This window comes from Dermochelys coriacea, chromosome 8 (genome assembly GCF_009764565.3).
Source record: "Dermochelys coriacea isolate rDerCor1 chromosome 8, rDerCor1.pri.v4, whole genome shotgun sequence".
NCBI lineage: Eukaryota > Metazoa > Chordata > Testudines > Dermochelyidae > Dermochelys > Dermochelys coriacea.
Window position 1 is genome coordinate 2,002,552 of NC_050075.1, and position 18,127 is coordinate 2,020,678.

An 18,127-nucleotide genomic window follows, 5' to 3' on the forward strand; every position below is an offset into this window, starting at 1 on the left:
CTACTGCAGAGTCTGGCCGAAAGAGGCTGGTAACACAATAAATGTCAGGTGCTTTGCTGACTCAATGCCTTTAACGTGCAGCATGACGAATATGTTCCACACTCACAGTCATGACAATCAGGAATGTCCAGGTTTGGGTGCCCATGTGCACCATGATGAGCACTCAGCCCACATAATTACTCCATAATTACTCCATTATTCACCAAATCAAGGGTGTGACTTTTCCTCCAACTTATCCTGGAAACTTGTTGTGGAGGAAACATTGTTCACAGCTTGGCATTCCCACTGAGAGCTTTGCTTCCGGTTGCCGGAGTTATGAGTGACTATTTAGGATGAGGTCACAATGAAGGTGGGTTCTCCAACACCCTGTATATAGTGGGGCTCTGTGTGTGGTGTTTACTGAGGGAGTAGAGCACCAAGAGCCCACTGCAGACCAGACAGCCACGTCCGCCATGAAGATAACAGGGGCCGTTCTGCTCTTCGCTCTGGCACTTTTCTGCTTCTACTCAGGTGAGTCACTTTGGCTGTAGCCTGTGCTGAGCCCTGCTCTGATACCTCTGCCCCCCTGAAAGGATGGGGCCAGCCTCACTCTGATCTATACAGGGGTTCGCACATCCCCACAGTGGCTGATTCCAGGAGCAGCTGATTTATTTCTGAGATGCCACTGCACAGCCTGGACATTGAGCAGCAGGCTGATTCCAGGAGCGCTAACCTCCCTGCACGGATCCCAGAGCTTGGAAGGGCTGTTCCCGGGGTTCTCTCTGGGCTGGGATGTCACTGACTCTGCCAGAAACCGAGACAGCTAAAAAGAGTCACAGACCCTAGAAACCAAACATCCATGGAATCCCCTTTCTTTTTGAATTTCTTCTCATCTACAGTTCTGGTTGTTTTCTGATTATTTTGTTGGGGACAAGGGGGTTGGCAGTAAAATTCTTGATCTAGTTGCCTAAATAATTTTAATTCCTGTCATTGTTTATTATGAAACTCCACAAAGAGGCCATTAGGTAGGGTGACCAGATGTACCGATTTTATATGGACACTCACAATATTCGGGGCTTTTTCTTATATAGGTGCCTATTTCCTCTCCCCTTCCCCCCAGTTTTTCATAATTTTTATCTATTTTCCCTACAATCCGGAGTCAAAAATTCCCACCCTGGATCAAACCAGACACCCTTCTACCCAATCTCTGTTTCCAACCCTAGCCTGTGCCAATGTATTGAGAGCGATGTCCAAGGCCCTCAGCAGTTCTGAGGGAAGCTTGCCACAGGAAAAATTTCTTCTTACTTTGTATTATGTCAGAGTTGCTTTATGTCCTGAATTAATTCAATTCAATGATACTTTATTAGCATGACAAGATCTATGGCGTTACCAAAGTAGAAAGTGGAGGATTTAGATCCTCTCCAAACGTTTGCTTTTTTTTTGGTTAAATCCCTACCTTGTAATGCTGGATGATCCTGTTATCCATAGCTCCTTAATATAGATAATCTTCACTTGGGGGCTGATATCTTAGTCAATAGGATACAGTTTCATTAACAAACAGAGTCAGACCTGTTCAGAATGAAATGCCTCATTAGAATTGAGTAATTGTTGATGTAATTCTGTGCTATGGCTTAACTCTGAAGGGACACTCAAATAATGGAAGCTTCAGAGTAGCAGCTGTGTTAGTCTGTATTCACAAAAAGAAAAGGAGGACTTGTGGCACCTTAGAGACTAACACATTTATTTGAGCAGAAGCTTTCGTGAGCTACAGTTCACTTCATCGGCTATGGAGCGAGAGAGAGTCAAAAGCTGCTCAGGTTTTTATGGATGCCCATGAGATCCTGGATCCTGCAAAATAGCTGCTGAGACACAACCTTTAGTGTTCTGGTATTTTTCAGATAGTGTCAATGAACGGACCAGACAGCCTGTTGTGGGGTACATGGCAGAGTGTGCAGTGTTATGGTCACACCATCCAAATGGATGTTAGAGTAAAATGTAAAACTCTCTTTCTAGATGCTTGTAATGTAATACGACATGATTTCTCAGAATCCAGAGCCCTAACATACAAGAACCCAAAACACAGAGAGAGACAAAGCAGGCTGCTCCCGAAGGCAGCGATGCACAATTCAATCCCTGTTGCTCTAGGTTGGCTCTTTGAAAATGGACTCCTGAAGACCCAGATCACAAGTTTCCCAACAGAACCCCTAATTAGCAGGACCAAGAAGCAGAACCAGGAAACCCCTCACACTTAAAGAGAGATCAGGGAACAACAGAGACCCCTGAAGTGGAGTCCAATGTGAGAGGCCAGCACCAGACAGTGTCAATGAATGGACTAGGCAGCCTGTTGAGAACAGGAGAACCCAATGGCAGAAAAGTGGCTGTGGTATGAAATGCCTCTGAAATACTGTACTCCATAACAGGCTTTTTAAAGCAAAGCCATTAACCACTTTTGTTGTGGATAGTTTTGGGTCCAATCATGCTACCACTGATGTCAATGGATATTTTTTGGCCTCTGTTGGCTGGATGTAGCTTTGAAAGAACATCAGGGTATTATGGAGCTGGCAGCTAACAGGGCTAGTCCTTAGGCTCAAGTGGCAGGGGCCCTGTGTTTCAAAAGCTAAAAGATGAGACCAACCTGTGGGTGTTGTTTTATGATGGGTGGCTTAAGACAAACATGATCCCACTATATGATTGATCTGATCCCCCATGAAACTCCAAAGAAAGAAAGAAAGATCTTTGCATTTTTATGATTAAATTTTGCTGACAACATGAATGTTTTCTGAACCCTTTCACTGAATTGAGTGAGTAGATACAATGTTACCCTTCATCCAGAAGGAGAAGGGTTAAAACAAATAGCATTGATATCTTCTCAGAAGTTCCTGGAAAAGTAGGAACCTCCCCCATCTCCCCCAAAGGTGAGGGTGAGATCCTGTAGAGGAGACACCTGCCTAAAGTAGGATCACTCTGGAACGTCCCAAGAATGTTTGCCTCTTCCTCCATTCCTCCTTTGCGATGTCAATTCAATTAATACAGGTATACAAGAGCTGACATCCCTAGTGGCACAACCCCATACCAGAACATTTGAAAAGGCTTTGTATAAAAGTAAAGAGAGAGACTTGGTCAGAACTCGGGACATCAATAACCCCAGCACCAGGATGGGAGAGAGAATCTGAAACAGTCTCATTCTGTCTGTATGTTTTGTTCCAGATGCTGCTGGCCAGGCTGGTAAGGTAAGTCAAACTCTCCCTGTTCTCTAATAATCACTTTCCTCAGTCTCTGGTTTGTAGCATCACAGGGACCATGATCTCTGGGTTAGAAACATGCTAAAACTCATGACTCAAAGCAGAAGCAGGCTCTACCTCGTGCCCTAGCCAGGGGAGAGTGAATCTCTGGGGCTGAGAATCCCTGGGTACATCTACACTGGAACAAAAGATCCAGGGCCTGGCCATGGCTGGACTGGCTCAGCTGACATGGGCTCAGGGGGCTGGGCTGCAGGCCTAAAAATTGTGGTGTAGATGTTCTCCCCCCTCGTGGGGTACCAATGCTCGGGCTCCAGCCCAAGCCCAAATGTCTACATAGCAATTGTATAGCTCAAGCCCAAGTCAGCTGGCCTAAGCTAGCCAGGAGTGTCTCACTGCCAAGTAGACATAAGCCATGGGGTCAGAGTGATGGATTCCATACACTATTGTACAGGGCAGTCTGTGATGGGCCTGGGGGAGACACAGGGAGCAGAGGAGGTGATGGTATGACAAGAACATAAGGTTTTTTATTTATGAGCATCTGCTGTCTGTGGAGATGCTCTTTCACTCACATTCTATATGATGTGAGTTCAGAAGCAACTTTTACACCAGTCTGTACCCCATGTTCACCCCTTTTACAAGACTATGATAAATTTTGTACACAGTATGCAGTGTAAGGTATCATTTGAAAACTCATAATGTGCTGAACATTATTGTCCTGTTAAGTATGTGAGGCACTATTGTATGTAAAGTTATAAGATTCTACTGTATAAGACATGTCCCCAGTCTGGGGAAACAGTCATAAACCAGAGACAAAGGACAAACTAACACCTCAGCCAGGTCTCAACATAATCAAATGGACCATCATGTGGTTAAGTGGCCATTCTTTGGCAGGAAAAAAGCTATGAGCGAGAAATTTACTTGTTGGCAAAGGAACAGTTGGAGGTTCCCATCCACACAAACTTTCTGTCGCATGAGCCCCAGCTGGAGATGACGCTCAAAGAAGAGGGAAAAATATAAAAATGGGGAACAAACTCCACAAGTTACTCCTCCCTTTTTCTCTGCCCATGACATCAACAACAACTGAAAGACAAGGAACGTAATAACACTGGACTGGGGGAGGGGTCCTGGCAGAAATGACAGCCAGTAAGACTGCTGAAGCATTTGGTGAGAGAGACCTTTTGCTTTGAATTCACTTAGCTTGATAAGTCAAAAGAAAAGGAGTACTTGTGGCACCTTAGAAACTAACAAATTTATTTGAGCTGTAGCTCATGAAAGCTTATGCTCAAATAAATTTGTTAGTCTCTAAGGTGCCACAAGTCCTCCTTTTCTTTTTGAGAATACCGACTAACACGGCTGCTACTCTGAAACTTGATAAGTCAGGCATTAGTGGTGTTTTGCTTTTATTTTCTTGTAGCCTATTCTGACTTTGATGCCTCATTACTTGTAATCACTTAAAATCTATCTTTCTGTAGTTAAGAAACTTGTTTTATCTAAACCCGTGTGGTTGAATTGAAGTGTTTGGAAAACTCCATTTGTGACAATAGGATTTGTGCATTTCATTTTCTATTAATAAAATGATAAACTTTATATGAGCTTGTATTGTCCAGGAGGGTGCTGGGCAGTATAAGATGCACATTTCTGGGGGAATGTCTGGGACTGGAAATTTGCTGGTGTTCCCCTGCAGTGTAATTCAAAAGTGGTTTGCCAAAGGACTCATACCGTACAGCTCTGAGTGATTTACATGTTGGAAACTGTGTGTGAGTAGGAACAGGAGTGGTTGCTTTCATAGCAAAGCAGTGTAAAAGGCACTCCAGGTTGGAGAATTGAGAAGTCACAGTTGTTCATCAGTCCAGATTGTACCCTGGGTAATGTCAGATTAGCATCTGATGCCTACGGAGATGCCTCTTCACTCACACACCATGTGATGTGGGTTCAGAAATGTCTCTTACACCAGGGAGACGGGCTCAGCTCCTCCTGGCAGCAAGAGGGGAATTGGGAAGTCAATTAATCAGAATGTCAGTAGAGGCAAGGGACAGGATTAGGTACTGCGAGCTCTGGGGGGCAGGGACTGTCCCTTCCTCTGTATTCAGAGAATGCCCAGCCCCAGGGGCAAGTGGGGGCGTCGGGGCACTATTGACATGCAGACAATAACTCTAATAGCAATACTAATGTTCTTTGTAGGGTTTCTGCAGTGAGTACAAGAAGCCTCCAGAAATCTGCACCATGGAGTTTAACCCTATCTGTGGCACTGATGGCAAGACATATGGAAACAAATGTGTCTTTTGTTCAGAAGTCTAGTAAGTATCAGAATAAATGACCCATTAACAAAAACTAAAATACAATTGTGAGGTAATTCAAGGCCCTGCCTGCGCCCATATCTTTACCTCGTAGAGGCTGGGTCAACTTCCTCAGTGTAATTTTTCCTGTCAGCAAATAAACTCTGGTTAATTTGACCTACTGGGGCCTTGATAGATGCTTTGCTCTCATTGGCCATAAGGTTGCAGCACTGAGTTCTGTGTCTCTCTCTTTTCCTCTAGTGAAAACCTTGGAAGTCTTTGCTTTGAGCATTATGGAGAATGCAAGTCGCACAATGAGGCCAAGCAAAGAGAAGACCTTTAGCATTTGGTTCCCACTAGCAGATTCCTGCATGGAGTCATGTTCTTGTCTCATCCATCAGTTCCAGGTCTCTAAGAGCATCGCTGATTCCCCACCTGTCTATGCAATAAAGCAAACTCAGCAGAATTTGTGACCTCTGTGGGTTTTTTTTCCCCCTTTCCAAGGAGGGACTCTGCTCTCCCATGTCTCACACGAGCTCTCCCCAGGTTACAGACCGGAGTTAATGAGAACACGAAGTGCAGTAACCAGTCACAGGCTTTAAGGGAGCCACAGACTGGCAAGTATTATATCTTCTCCTGCCATGGCTTTTCCTACAAGACAAATTGATACACAGACCCCAGATATGTTCCCTGTGTCTGACTCCCTTCCAGGCCTGAGTGTTCTCCATGGACCAGAACATGAGACTGTGAGCAAAGCCCATATAAAAGGCCTTGACCTGGGAGGATACAGGATCCGCAACCCAGACATAGGGGCCAGGGCTACTTGTTGGGGTGGGAGGTGTAAAGGGCTTGTGGGCATGTGGATCCATGCTGGGCACCATACCCTACACACCAACAAACCCTTGATCCTTCTGATACTGCCCCCCCAGAGACCCATGAGCTGCCCAGCCTGTCCTTCTCCTCCATGACGCACAGGGGACTGCAGAGTCCCTCTGACTGGGGTCTGAGCTGCGCTGATGCCCTGTGCAGCAGACCAACAACCTGCCACATTTGGCTCTTCACGTGCATGGAAGCTGCCTCACTTCTGGGCTGCCCTAGGGGAGCCTGACAGATCTCTGACCATGCTGATACTTGCTGCAAACCAACGCCGCATCCCAGTGACTCGGGAGCAGGGAAACGTCGGAGTCAAAGAACGGGGAGGTTGGTATAAAGGGGCAGCCTGAAATGACTCAAGCTAGCAAACAGGAGTGACTAACCAGGGAGCTTTGCAAGGCAACTTAAATGTATACCCCAAATTAAAAAACATAGTAAGAGAACCAAAAAAGAGCCGCCGTGGCGAAACAACAAAGTAAGAGAAGCAGTGAGAGGCAAAAAGGCATCCTTCGAAAAGTGGAAGTTAAATCCTAGTGAGGAAAATAGAAAGGAGCATAAACTCTGGCAAATGAAGTACAAAAATATAATTAGGAAGGCCAAAAAAGAATTTGAAGAACAGCTAGCCAAAGATTCAAAAAGTAATAGAAAACATTTTTTTAAGTACGTCAGAAGCAGGAAGCCTGCTAAACAACCAGTGGGGCCACTGGATGATCAAGGTGCTAAAGGAGCATTCAAGGATGATAAGGCCATTGTGGAGAAACTAAATGAATTCTTTGCATTGGTCTTCACGGCTGAGGATGTGAGGGAGATTCCTAAACCTGAACCACTCTTTTTAGGTGACAAATCTGAGGAACTGTCCCAGACTGAGGTATCATCAGAGGAGGTTTTGGAACAAATTGACAAACTAAACAGTAATAAGTCACCAGGACCAGGTGGGATTCACCCAAGAGTTCTGAAGGAACTCAGATGTGAAATTGCAGGACTACTAACTGTAGTCTGTAACCTATCATTTAAATCAGCTTCTGTGCCAAATGGCTGGAGGTTAGTTAATGTGGGGCCAATTTTTTAAAAGGGCTCCAGAGCTGACCCTGGCAATTACAGGCCAGTAAGCCTGACTTCAGTACTGGGCAAACTCGTTGAAACTATAGTAAAGAACAAAATTGTCAGACACAGAGATGAACATAATTTGTTGGGGAAGAGACAACATGATTTTTTAAAGGGAAATCATGCCTCACCAATCTACTAGAACTCTTTGAGGGGGTCAACAAGCATTTGGACAAGGGGGATCCAGTAGATATAGTGTACTTAGATTTTCAGAAAACCTTTGACAAGGTCCCTCACCAAAGGCTATTAAGCAAAGTAAGCAGTCATGGGATAAGAGAGAAGGTCCTCTCATGGATTGGTAACTGGTTAAAAGATAGGAAACAAAGGGTAGGAATAAATGGTCAGTTTTCAGAATGGAGAGAGGTGAATAGTGGTGTCCCCCAGGGATCTGTACTGGGCCCAGTCCTATTCAACATGTTCATAAATGATCTGGAAAAAGGGATGAACAGTGAGGTGGCAAAATTTGCAGATGGTACAAAACTACTCAAGATAGTCAAGTCCTGGCAGATTGCAAAGAGCTACAAAAGAATCTCTCAAAACTGGGTGACTTGGCAACAAAATGACAGATGAAATTCAATGTTGATAAATGCAAAGTAATGCATATTGGAAACCATCATCCCAACTATACCTATAAAATGATGGGCTGTAAATTAGCTGTTACCACTCAAGCAAGAGATCTTGGAGTCATTGTGGATAGTTCTCTGAAAACATCCACGCAATGTGCAGCAGCCGTCAAAACAGCGAACAGAATGTTGGGAATCATTAGGAAAGGGATAGATAATAAGACAGAAAATACCATGTTGCCTCTACATAAATCCATGGGATGCCCACATCTTGAATACTGTGTGCAGATGTGGTCGCCCCATCTCAAAAAAGATATATTGAAATTGGAAAAAGTTCAGAAAAGGGCAACAAAAATGATTCAGGGTATGGAACGGCTTCCATATGAGGAGAGATTAATAAGAGTGGGACTTTTCAGCTTGGAAAAAAGACAACTAAGGGGGGATATGATAGAGGTCTATACAATCATGACTGGTGTGGAGAAAGTAAATAAGGAAGTGTTATTTACTCCTTTTCATAACACAAGAACTAGGGGTCACCAAATGAAATTAATAGGCAGCAGGTTTAAAACAAACAAAAGGAAATATTTTTTCACCCAAGACACAGTTAACCTGTGGAACTCCTTGCCAGGGGATGTTGTGAAGGCCAAGACTATAACAGGGTTCAAAAAAGAATTAGATAAATTCATGGAAGATAGGTCCATGGAGGATAGGAGGATGTACAGAGATGGTGTCTCCAACCTCTGTTTGCCAGAAGCTGGGATTGGGTGACAGGGGGTGGATCATTTGATGATTCCCTGTTCTGTTCATTCCCTCTGGGGCACCTGGTATTGGCTACTGTTGGAAGACAGAATACTGGGCTAGATGGACTTTTGGTCTGACCAGTGTGGCTGTTCTTATGTTCTTATGACTCAGGGACCCTGTTTTGATTCTCAGACTGAGATGAGACTGTAACCAAGAGGGCAAACGCCTGCTGGAAGGGTTTGATGGACTGGACTCTGCCATGGTCTCCATGTGGAAGCTGGGGACACCCAGACTGGCTTTTTTTTATTATGGGTTTTTCCCTCTAATGCTTTTTTCCCTAAATGAATGTACTGGTTCTGTGAAAGCTGGCTGGTCCAGGTAGCTTTGTCACCGCTATAGGACAGAGCAGAATGGCATTTGCTGGATAATGATGATTCCCTGTTCTGTTCATTCCCTCTGGGGCCCCTGGCATTGGCCACTCTCGGAAGACAGGATACTGGGCTAGATGGACCTTTCGTCTGTCCCACTATGGCCATTCTTATGTCTTTATGTTAAAGTCAGACTTGAAGTATGGTGAATTGCAAGGAGACTGTGAGCTTAAATCCAAACTCTGGAGGGAGAGGGACATGGCTCTTCGCCCATTAAGATGTCCTCATGTTGCTAGCCCTGCTGAAGCCTGGGCCGCCATGCATTCCCTGTTATTGTCTGCATGCTAGCTCTACTAAGGGTAGCTGGATATGCCTACCGAGCTGCAATCACAGCTCCAACTTGCACTGTGGACATAGCCAAGCACTCTGGGTGGTCAGAGTAAGAGATTCCATGTAGTATTGTACACCCAGCACAGTCTGGGATGGGATTGGATGAGCCACAGGGAGCTACTCAGACAGGGAACAGAAGAGAGGAAAAAGTGGCTTTTGTAAAGCAGTCGTGTCAGTACAGAAGTAACTAGCCCATCAATAAACACAAAAAGAAACAGAAGGTTGTTCGGGAACTCAGGTTCATTGCCATTCTCACGAGTATTTAGACGCAAGGGACAATTTGTTTCTTTTCTATAAATTAAAAATGTTTCATTTTGATTTTGACCATTTCAAAAAGCTGTTTTAAAATATGTGGTAATGAAATAAAGGAAGTTTCAAAATGGAAAGTCACTTCTAAATGAAAAATCAGAACTCATCATTTTGACAGTGTCGATAGCGCTTTTTCCATTTCTTTTTCCAAAATGAAATTTCATGTACATTTCCCTATTGAAAAACATTTTGTCAAAATGTTTCTGGCCTATCTTTAGCCCGGAGAGCAACTGTCTGACTCTCACTTCTTACAAATAGGCCCAAGAGCGCAGCGCTAATTCATTCCTGTAATGGGGACCTTTGCAGATGTTTTAACCTCTCTGCCCTCGAAGATTCCAGCGCTGAGTCAGTTCTGTATCTCTGCCTTTCCTAGCAGGGCAAGGGGTGGGAATCTTGGCTTTGAGCACGGCAGAGAGAATGCTGAATTCTCCATGGGACCGAGTGCTGAGAGGAAGCTGAATCCATTTTGCTTTCACTTTCCACCAACAGATTCCTGATGGAGACAAGTTCTCTGCTCATCCTCCTTTCTGGGGCCCCTACAACATTCCTGTCTCTCTGTCTGCTTGGTCAATAAAATACACGCAGCTGAATTCTTTCCCTGTCTGTATTTCCCCATGCCAAGGAACGGACGCTGCTCTCCAATGTCACCTCGCTCTTTGGAGAGAGTTATTCTGTGGCGTGGACAGAGAATAGAAAGTGCAATAACAGGATCAGGCACAACAGGTCCCATTTGTTATTGTACCTCCACCTCCTGCCATCTCCTTTTCTTTCAGAGAAATCCACATGCAAACACCTGGTACGTGTTCTGCACCCATCTCCTCTCAGACTCTGAGACTCCCCCCCACCCCACCCGATATTACTATATTTAATAATGATAATACTAAGCAGCACTCACCTATATTTGCCAGGGGTATTTCTTGCTGATTATTGCAGCGTTCAGCAACTCCCAGTCTTGTTGTACAGAGATGAAAGGGGCTGCAGGCGACCCTGCTCCCCCTGACCACAGGCCCTGTGCTGGAGGGACCATGAAGCTCTGAACTCGCCAGACGCTGAACGGGGCTGTTGCGGGGCCCAGTGACGAGTCAGCAGGCTCATACCAGTATTTTCAATGGTGCAAGTCTGAAACCAAGAGCGAAGCCAGAGTTCAAGGGCTTTGCCTGGGGCAGAGGGGAAGGGGGAATCCCCTGCCCAGGAGCAGGGCCCGGTTAGTTACCCAGACAGTTACCCAGTTCCCAGCTGCTCCTGCATTTGGGAGCAGAGAAGGGAACATCCCGCTGCTTCCCCCGCAGCAGCACTGGGGCCATGTGGTGTCCCACTGTGCCATAGCCCACAGCGACCCCACATCCTTCTTGATCCCCGCTGCAGACACCGGTACGCTGAACCCAGCCATGATCTCCATGGTGCACAAGGGGCGGAGGGGTCCCTCCACATGGGGTCTGTGCTGCCTTCCTGCCCTATGCAGCACAGCCACTGCTTGTCCCACTCCTCCGGATCCCAGCAGACCTCTCTGCTGCCTTAGTTCGGGGCTGCCTTGAGGGAGCTCTGCCTGTGCCCATTAACTATGGACACGGGGCTACTGGCTGCACGTTGGTGCCACATGGCCTCTTCCCCTCCTTCTGGCCCAGATCGAATTTCCCAGCTGCTGTTACCAACAGACTGGCAAGGGCTTGAATGGTAAAGGGGCTGGCAGTGCGTGAGGGACAGGGCGCACGGACCCTGGAATATGCTGGTTTCTGGTGCTGGACAGCAAAGATGAATGTGATAGGGACGCAAAGTGGCAGTTCTCAGCAACCTGCAGAGCCCCAGACACACTTGATGGAGTGTAACTAACCTGCCTTCTTCTGCAGGTGCGTCAAGATTTACAAAGGCTTACGCTGAATTCACCTGTGTATGTCAGGGCAGTTTAACCTTTCCCCACGATATTTATTGCAGACCCAAAAGGGTATTTGATACAGCCACATTCTTATCTGACTTACAACTTGCAAGGGAATGACGATTTGCTGTATTGGTTTGTAGAATCAGTGACCATTTCGACAGGGATTTCATAATCCAATTGGAGAACCCAACCTCTTGTCTATATATATGAGATCTCCTCCCTTGGGCTGCATTGAGAGAGCATCTGCAGAGCTCAGCATTAACAGACTCCAGCAGACCCACGAATCACCTCCACCATGAAGACAGCAGCTGTCGTTGTGTTCCTTGCTCTGGGGCTCTTCTCCAGCTTTCAGGGTGAGTAACTTTTGCTGCAGCCTGTACAGAGCTCTGTGTCTGACCCTCTAACCTTCAGCATGGGCTCGACTATTAAAAACCAGCTTGGCACGAGCTAAGGACATTTGGGTGTCAAGACTAAGCTGGGGAAGTGGCTCATGGCAGAAACAGCAATTTCCTTTGGAAAGATGTTACTGAGGGGCCATTAAGGGCCTTTCCCCAAATTCCAGTCTGGGAGCTTCAAACAATCGCACCTGCAATTAATTGTGGGCCCTGGTGATGGTATTTCAGGTCAGGCTGTGGGTGCATTACACTCATGTTTCTATTTGTCACACCAATTGGATGAGGGAACAGAAAACATTCCCATGGCCCAGTTGCTGGTTAGGAAGCTGCATCCATTGTCCTAGGCAGAGACAAATGTTGTTAACTGATTTCGCTCTGACATTCCCTTCGTGGTATCATTTGTGTCTGTGTTTTGTTCCAGATGCTGTCGGCCAGGATCGTCGGGTGAGTCTAACTCTCACTGCGAATGAATTGTCACTTGCCCCGATCCCTGGTATGTAGCATCATGGAGACCAGGACCTCCGGCTTAGAAACACGCTGGAACTCATGAGTCAATGTGGGAGCAGACTGTACCCCAGGCCCTAGTGAGGGGAGAGCGAATCTCTGGGGCGGAGACTCCATGTGGTCAGAATGATGGATTCCATACACTATTCCACGGGACACCATCTGTGATGGGCCTGTGGGAGTCTCAAAAAGCAACTCAGAGACAGAACAGGGATGGGATGGTATAACAAGTGCATGAGGTTTTTTATATTTGAGCATCTGCTTCTGTGGAGATGCCCCTTCGCTCAGACACCTTATGATGCAGGTTTGGAAGAGTCTCGTGGACCCGGGAGACGGGCTCAGCTCCTCCAGGCAGTGAGAGGAGAATTCGGAAGTCAGAACCATAGTAGAAAAAGACAAGGGACAGGATAAGACAGTGCGGTGGTGGTGGGGGGTGACTGTCCCTTCCTCTGTGTTCATAGCATGCCCAGCACCATGGGAATGTGAGGGTACTACTGCAATACAGACAATAACACTGATATTAATTTCACTTGTAGGGTTTCTGCAATGAGTACCAGAGTCGTCCAACTTTCTGCACCTTGGAGTACAACCCGATCTGTGGCACTGATGGCAAGACATATGGCAACAAATGTGCCTTTTGCAGTGCAGTCTTGTAAGTAAATAGGATGAAATTCAATAAGGACAATGCAAAGTGCTCCACTTAGGAAGGCACAATCAGTTGCACACATACAAAATGGGAAATGACTGCCTAGGAAGGAGTACTGCAGAAAGGGATCTGGGAGTCATAGTGGATCACAAGTGAAATATGAGTCAACAGTGTAACAATGTTGCAGAAAAAGCAAACATCATTCCGGGATGTATTAGCAAGAGTGTGGTACGTAAAACACAAGAAGTAATTCTTCTGCTCTACTCTGCACTGATATGGCCTCAACTGGAGTGTTGTGTCAAGTTCTGGATTCCACTTTTCAGGGGAAATGCGGAGAAATTGGAGGAAGTCCAGAGAAGAGCAAGAAAAATGATGAAAGGTCTAGAAAACATGACCTATAAGGGAAGCTTGAAAAAACTGGGTTTGTTTAGTCTGGAGAAGAGAAGACTGAGAGGGGACATGATAACAGTTTTCAAGTACATAAAAGGTTGTTACAAGCAGGACGGAGAAAAGTTGTTTTAATTAACCTCTGAGGATAGGACAAGAAGCAATGGGCTTCAATTGCAGCAAGGGCAGTAGTTAAGCATTGGAATAAATTGCATGGGGAGGTTGTGAAATCTCCATCATTGGAGATTATTAAGAGCAGGTTAGACTATCACCTGTCATGGATGGTCTAAATCAGTGGTGAGCAACCTACATGCAGCCCATCAGGGTAATCTGATTCTGGGCTGTGAGACATTGTGCTGACCTTGACTGTCTGCAGGCATTGCCCCCCACAGCTCCCAGTGGCCTCAGTTTGCCGATCCTGGCCAATGGGAGCTGTGGGAAGTGGCAGGCAGCACATTCCTGCAGCCCACCACTTCCTGCATTGGCCGGGAATGGCAAACCACAGCCACTGGGAGCTGGGGGTGGGGGGGCCGTGCCTGCAGACGGTCAACATCAGTGCAATGTCTCACGGCTCACAATCAGATTACCCTGATGGGCTGAATACAGGCCGCAGGCTGCAGGTTGCCCACCACTGGTCTTGTTCAGGAGTGCTGGGGACTAGACTAGATGACCTCTCAAGGTCCCTTCCAGTCCTACAATTCTATAATTCTACAGCAATAAATAGCCCATTAGTAAAAAACAAAACATAATTGTGGTGTGATTCAAGCCTCTGCCTGCGCCCATGTCTTTACCTCCTAGATGTTGGGTCAACTTCCTCAGTCTAATTTTTCCTGTCAGCAAATAAACTCTGGTTAATTTGACATAATGGGGCCTTGACAGAAGCTTTGCTCTCATTGCCATACGAGTTGCAACCCTGAGTTCTGAGTTTCTTACTTTTCCCCAGTGAAAACCTTGGAAGTCTTTGCTTTGACCGGTATGGAGAATGCTGAATCCTCAGGGGTGCCGAGCGCTGATATGGAGCTGAACCCCATTTGCTTCTAGTTCCCACCAGCAGATCCCCGCATGGAGCCATGTTCTCGACTCATCCTCCATTTCCAGGGCTCCTGACATCATCACTGACTATCCCTCGTCTGTGCAATAAAGTAAACTCAGCAGAATTCATGACCTTTGGGTTTTTTCCCTTTCCAAGGAGGGACTCTGCTCTCCCGTGTCTCACACAAGCCCCCACAAGCTTACAGACCGGAGTTAATGAGAACACAAAGTGCAGTAACCAGTCACAGGCATTAAGGGAGCCACAGACTGGCAAGTATTATATCACCTCCTGCCATGGCTTTTCCTACTAGAGATATCGATACACAAACCCCAGACATGTTCCCTGTATCTGACTCCCTTCCAACTCTGAGTGTTCTCCATGGACCAAATCATGAGACAATGAGCGAAGCCCCAGTAAAAGGTGCATACAAAGGTGATGGCTGCGGGTTGGAGAGCTAAGGGGGGTGCCATTGAGTAGATCCCGGAGGGAGCAGAGATGCAGGGATTCAGTTAACCCCAGAAATGTGACACGCCTCACGTCACAGAGCCACGGATTCATAGAGCATAAGGCCATTACATCATCTAGTCTGACTTGTTGTATAACGCAGGTATTACATTTCACAATTACCCCTGTACCGGGCCCAGCAATGCAGCTTCCAGAAAGTCACCCAGACTGGGTCTCCAGAGATGGTGAATCCACCATTTTTTCTTGTTCCAATGGTTTGTCACACTCATCGCTAAAAATGTCCATCTAGTTTCTAATTGGAATTTGTCTGGCTTTGGTTCCAGCCACTGACTCGTGTTCTGCCTTTCTCTGATCACATAATGAACCCTTTAGTACCCAAAAAGAAAAGGAGTACTTGTGGCACCTTAGAGACTAACAATAAATTTGTTAGTCTCTAAGGTGCCACAAGTACTCCTTTTCTTTTTGCGAATACAGACTAACACGGCTGCTACTCTGAAACCTTTAGTACCCAGTATTCTCTCCCCTTCAGGGTACTTACACACGGCAATCAAGTCACCTCTCTGCCTTCTTTCTGATGAGCTAAACAGAACGACCTCTTTAAGTCTCTCACTGCTCAGGCATTTCCTGTAGTGCTCGAGGCACACAATGCACAGTCAACCTGTGGAAATCTTTGCCAGGGGATGTTGTGAAGGCCAAGACTAAGACAGGGTTCAAAAAAGAACTAGATAAGTTCATAGAGGAGAGGTCCATCAATGGCTGTTATCCAGGATGGGCAGGGATGGTGTCCTTAGCCTCTGTTTACCAGAAGCTGGGAATGGGCGACAGGGGCTGGATCACTTGATGATTTCCTGTTCTGTTCATTCCCTCTGGGGCACCTGGCACTGGCCACGGTTTGAAGACAGGACACTGGGCTAGATGGACCTTTGGTCTGACCCATATGGCTGTTCTTATGTTCTTAAGTCCTTTTTGTGGCTCTTTTCTGCACCTCCTCCAATTTTTAAACATCCTTTTTCAAATTGGACACCACAATTGGAGTCAATCTTCCAGTATTGGTCCCAGCAATAATAGAATCATAGGACTGAAAGGGTCCTCAAGAGTTCATCTAGTCCAGTCCCCTGCACTCACAGCAGGACTAAGTATTATCTAGACCATTCCTGAGAAGTGTTTGTCTAACCTGCTCTTAAAAATCTCCAATGATGGAGATTCCACAACCTCCCCATACAATTTATTCCAGTGCTTAACCCCCCTGACAGTTAGAAATTTTTTCTAATGTCCAACCTAAACCTCTGTTGCTGCAATTTAAGCGCATTGCTGCTTACCCTATCCTCAGAGGTTAATTAAAACAACTTTTCTCCCTCCTGCTTGTAACTTGAAAACTGTATGTACTTGAAAACTGTTATCATGTCCCGTCTCAGTCTGCTCTTCTCCAGACTAAACAAACCCAATTTTTTCAAGCTTCCCTCATAGGTCATGTTTTCTAGACCTTTCATCATTTTTGTTGCTCTTCTTGGACTTTCTCCAATTTGTCCACATTTTTCCTGAAATGTGGCGCCCTGAACTGGACACAATACTCCAGTTGAGGCCTAATCAGTGCAGACTAGAGCAGAAGAACTACTTCTCGTGTCTTGCTTACACATCCCAGAATGATGTTTGCTTTTTTTTGCAACAGCATTACACTGTTGACTCATATTTCACTTGTGGTCCACTATGACCCCCAGATTCCTTTCTGCAGTACTCCTTCCTAGGCAGTCATTTCCAATTTCGTATGTGTGCAACTGTTTGTGCCTTCCTAAGTGGAGTACTTTGTATTTGTCCTTATTGAATTTCATGTCCCTATTTACTTCAGACCATTTCTCCAGTTTGTCCAAATCATTTTGAATTTTAATCCTATCCTCCAAGCATGTGCAACTCCTCCCATCTTGGTATCATCCACAAATTTTGTAAGTGTACTCTCTATGCCATTATCTAAATCATTGATGAAGATATTGAACAGAATCGGACCCAGAATTGATCCCTGCAGGATCCTACTTGATATGCCCTTCCAGTCTGACTGTGAACCACTGATAACTACTTTCTGGGAATGGTTTTCCAACCAGTTTGCACCCACCTTATAGTAGCTCCATCTAGGTTGCATTTCCCTAGTTTGTTTATGAGAAGGTCATGAGCGACAGTATCAAAAGCTTTACTAAAGTCAAGATATAACATGTTTACTGCTTCCTCCCCTATCCATAATGCTTGCTACCCTGTCAAAGAAAGCTATCAGGTTGGTTTGGCATGATTTGTTCTTGACTGTTACTTATTACCTTATTATCTTCTAGATGTTTGCAAATTGATTGCTTAATTATTTGCTCCATTGTCTTTCTGGGTACAGAAGTTAAGATGACTGGTCTGTAATTCCTCGGGTTGTCTTTATTTCCTTTTTTATAGATTGGCCCTTTTCCAGTCTTCTGGGATTTTTCCCATCTTCCATGACTTCTCAAAAATAATCGCTAATGGCTCAGATATCTCCTCAGTCCGCTCCTTGAGTATTCTAGGATGTACTTCATCAGGCCCTGATGACTGGAAGACATCGAAGTTGTCTAATTTCAGAGTAGCAGCCGTGTTAGTCTGTATTCGCAAAAAGAAAAGGAGTACTTGTGGCACCTTAGAGACTAACAAATTTATTAGAGCATAAGCTTTCATGAGCTACAGCTCAGTGAGCTGTAGCTCACGAAAGCTTATGAAGTTGTCTAAGTAATCTTTAACTTGCTCTTTTCCTATTTTTGCCTCTGATCCTACCTCATTTTCACTGGCATTCACTATGTTAGACGTCCAATCACCACCAACCTTCTTGGTGAAAACCAAAACAAAGAAGTCATTAAGCACCTCTGCCATTTCCACATTTTCTGTTATTATTCTCCACACCCACCTCAATTGAGTAACGGGCCTATCTTGTCCTTGGTCTTCCTCTTGCTTCCAAAGAATGTGAACCAGTCA

General features: G+C 45.5%; 1 protein-coding gene across 1 annotated transcript; it reads left to right on the forward strand.

Moving 5' to 3' along the window:
• The first annotated feature begins 422 nt into the window (after window positions 1-422).
• LOC119860292 (ovomucoid-like) lies at window positions 423-5,925 on the forward strand. Its single transcript, XM_038413827.2, has 4 exons — window positions 423-510; window positions 3,187-3,209; window positions 5,403-5,518; window positions 5,759-5,925. The coding sequence occupies exons 1-4, from the start codon at window positions 453-455 to the stop codon at window positions 5,838-5,840; spliced, it is 279 nt and encodes a 92-aa protein (XP_038269755.1). The 5' UTR covers window positions 423-452; the 3' UTR covers window positions 5,841-5,925.
• The last annotated feature ends 12,202 nt before the right edge of the window (window positions 5,926-18,127 follow it).

Bases quoted from the DNA above. Each gene is read 5' to 3' on its own strand.
- LOC119860292 (XM_038413827.2), top strand. From the start codon at position 453: ATGAAGATAACAGGGGCCGTTCTGCTCTTCGCTCTGGCACTTTTCTGC. The intron at 511-3,186 runs GTGAGTCACTTT...GTTTTGTTCCAG, and splicing joins ACTTTTCTGCTTCTACTCAG to ATGCTGCTGGCCAGGCTGGT. The intron at 5,519-5,758 runs GTAAGTATCAGA...CTTTTCCTCTAG, and splicing joins GTCTTTTGTTCAGAAGTCTA to TGAAAACCTTGGAAGTCTTT.